The following is a 3,016-nucleotide window of genomic DNA, read 5'->3' as shown; positions in this document are numbered from 1 at the left end:
GTAAGTACAAAGAGATGAAAAATGAGAGTAATTCATAGACCTTGTTTCTCCAGGAGGCAGAACAAGCAAATCACTACAATCCTATTTATAACTTAGTGTTCTAGAACGCTAGAGAGTAAAGACATTCAGCCAATGTTAGTTCCGCAGGACTTTCAATATCCTTGAAGAAATCAGTCTATTCTGTAAGAAAGTTCTATACAGACATGCGCCCGCAGAGCTGTGGAGCACTTCAGGGAAAACCAAAACAGAACAAGGAATGAAGGTAGCAAGGTGGGATATACCAAACAGGAATGTAGCGCTTGCATGTAATGAAGCAAATATTTACATTAAGCACAATACAGCAATTTATTTAGATGCTTAAATGAAGAATACAAAGGGAAATAAAGATCACAAAATTATACATACTACAACAGTGTGTCATATATTAGATGGTATAAATGAATACAACACCTTGTTGGTGTTAACTAAAGATAAAACTAAATATCCAAAACACAGCACTTTGGTTTCCATGTGCTGCTTCAACACAATACACTTTTATACAGATCTAAAAGGTGTCAAAATTAGTAGCTGCAAACTTGTTTCTTGCATGTGATTTTTCTTTTTTAGCTTAAAAGATTTCAGAAAATGGCTCTGAAATACATTTGTCATCAGTTGTAATGTCAAGGATATTCAGAACAAGAAAATTCTATAATACAATAGAGCCCAGATATATTTTTTATGTTGCTGGCCTCTGTTTTGAGATTGTACAAGGTTATGTGCAAAAACTAAGTTTGTCAAAATTCATACTATAGCAGTTTCAAGCTTTTGCTAGGTAAACTAGATACAGCATTTATTACACAGCAGGGCAACACTAAAAAAGAGAAACAAATCTATGATGGGTACACAAGAACAATTTCATAAGCTTCACTTGAATAGGTCTAAAAGACTGTACAAATATACATTTCAACTATTCAGAATGATACATGAAAAAAAATCAATTTCCCCATAGTCTACTATACACGTTGAACTGGTAGCTTGTATGGTTGGCCCTACACTACCATGTGAAAAAGGGTAATGTTTAAAAAGACATACAACCGAACATGTACAAGAGTGAAATAAATGTTGAAAACGCAGATAAAGTAAACCTCTGCTTTTCTGTGTGCATTCTGGAGCCACCAGCTTCTCCGTTTTCACATTACGTTACTGTGCTCATCCCAGCAGGTAGTGTCAAGCAAGATTAGCCAACAGCATCCTTAAATAACCACCGGAACAGCAGCGGCCACGCCACCCCACCCCACGCCGTGACCTAGCACTCGAAAGGCAGTACCAGTTAGAAGTTAAGCTTAGCAGTCATACTGAAACGAAAGTGTTTAGCCAGTTGCAGATTAGATCGTCTCACTGACGTTCTGGAATCGAGCAGCTCATGCTTGCTGGCTACTCAGCTCCACACCAGTTAAGCTGCTATGCATCGGTTCTGCCACTCCGTCAGTCACACTGTCAAACTGATCGCCATCCTCGCTGTCGATTGTGCTGTTCTGCCACTCCATCTGCTGATTTGACAAGCTCTCCTCAATCTCTGATGCGTTTTTCCATTGTGACTGGTCCTTAGACCAAAACTCTTCTACTTTTCCATAGGAACGATTCTTCCACTTCGACTGTTCTTCATCACTTTCAGATCCGCCCCCTTTTGTCTCCACAGCTGGTTTACTACTAGCAGCATCTTCACTTTGGGAGGATTCATCTGTCCACACTTCTGGTTTTACTTCCGATGTGTTGTCTTCAAAATCGGAAACCTGCTGAGAACCAGGTCCACTTTCAGACTGTGAAGCTCCATCTTTCCATTCAACAGCATCATCTTGATCCTCCTGGTCACCTTCACTATCTGAAATATCACCTACCAGTTTTGTTGGTTCTTCAGCAGAAATAATCTCTTCATATTTAGAGCTTTCCTCCTCTTTTTGATCAGACTTTTCTGGAGACTGTACTGTATTTTCTTCAATGATTTCCTTGGATATGCTGTCCTCTGGGTTCTCCACCGTGCTACCAGAAGAGGTTTTCCCACCAGTATCAGAAATGCGCTGACCAAATGGACTACTGCTCTCATTGTAGTCCTCTTCTATATTTTCATAGCTGTCTGAGGAACTCTCATTGTCTTTTTCTAAGTTTATTTTTTTATCAACAGTCTTACTAACATTGACTCGGGAATTCTTTTCATCATGGTTTTCAAACAGCCATTCAGCGTCAAAATCCATTTCATGTTTCACCTTGTTCAGCTCTTTCATATTGAAGCCAAGCAGCACACCAGGTTTGTACTTTTCACAATCTCTAACACATTTCTTCCTCTTGTTACTAAAATGAGATGCAATATCAGATTTCCATAGCCACAAACTGGCAGCCAGCTTTTCAATCTCCCTCCTAGTGGGGTAGGGTTGCTTATTAAAATATTTTGTAAGAAACGTTTTCCTGGCTTCATAGGAATCATCTTCATGACCCTTGGGGTCCAATGCTAGAACTACAGGCTCTTCAGGCTTCTCCTCAAAGGCAGAGGGGGAGTCATCGTCATCCATTTTCCTCTTCTTCATTAGCGAGAACTCCATGTGTTCGTAGGTGCGTTTGACAGGTGCTACAGCAGGAGACTGGCTTAGCCGAGACGATGAAGTACCTTTGTCCTGGCCGTTCTGAGTCTTCCCAACCCCTCTGCAGTGAACAAGGTGCAGCGTTATCGTTGAGGCAGTCATGTTACTCGTGTACACACCAAGGCAATGAATGCATTTGTAGGTTAGCTTCTTCTCAACTGGATGAACTGTCTGAATCACTTGATGCCTCTCCCGCAGGTGATGTGCAAGTGCATCAGAGATGGGTCCTTTTAAGATTGAAAAGCACAGAGGACAGAGAGTTTTCCCCACATCTTTTTTGTAGGGAACTGCTGCTTGTGGAGAGCTTTTGACCGGCGCATCAGACTTCTCCTGGATTTTCGGCTGTGGTTTTGGAGGGACTGGGGGAGTATTCTGAGCATGGTACGCCACAGATTCAGCAG

General features: G+C 41.2%; 1 protein-coding gene across 1 annotated transcript in view; it reads right to left on the bottom strand.

Moving 5' to 3' along the window:
* Positions 1–320: 320 nt before the first annotated feature.
* ADNP (activity-dependent neuroprotector homeobox) overlaps positions 321–3,016 on the bottom strand; it is a 17,262-nt gene continuing 14,566 nt past the window's right edge. Inside the window, exon 5 of the mRNA XM_010132146.1 lies at positions 321–3,016. Coding sequence (XP_010130448.1) covers positions 1,401–3,016 — 1,616 coding nt within the window. The 3' untranslated portion in view covers positions 321–1,400.

The sequence above is a fragment of the Buceros rhinoceros genome, unplaced genomic scaffold (genome assembly GCF_000710305.1).
Source record: "Buceros rhinoceros silvestris isolate BGI_N320 unplaced genomic scaffold, ASM71030v1 scaffold23192, whole genome shotgun sequence".
Classification (NCBI taxonomy): Eukaryota; Metazoa; Chordata; class Aves; order Bucerotiformes; family Bucerotidae; genus Buceros; species Buceros rhinoceros.
The sequence above is the reverse complement of the archived record's forward strand: the minus strand, read 5'-3'. Positions and strand labels throughout refer to the sequence as shown.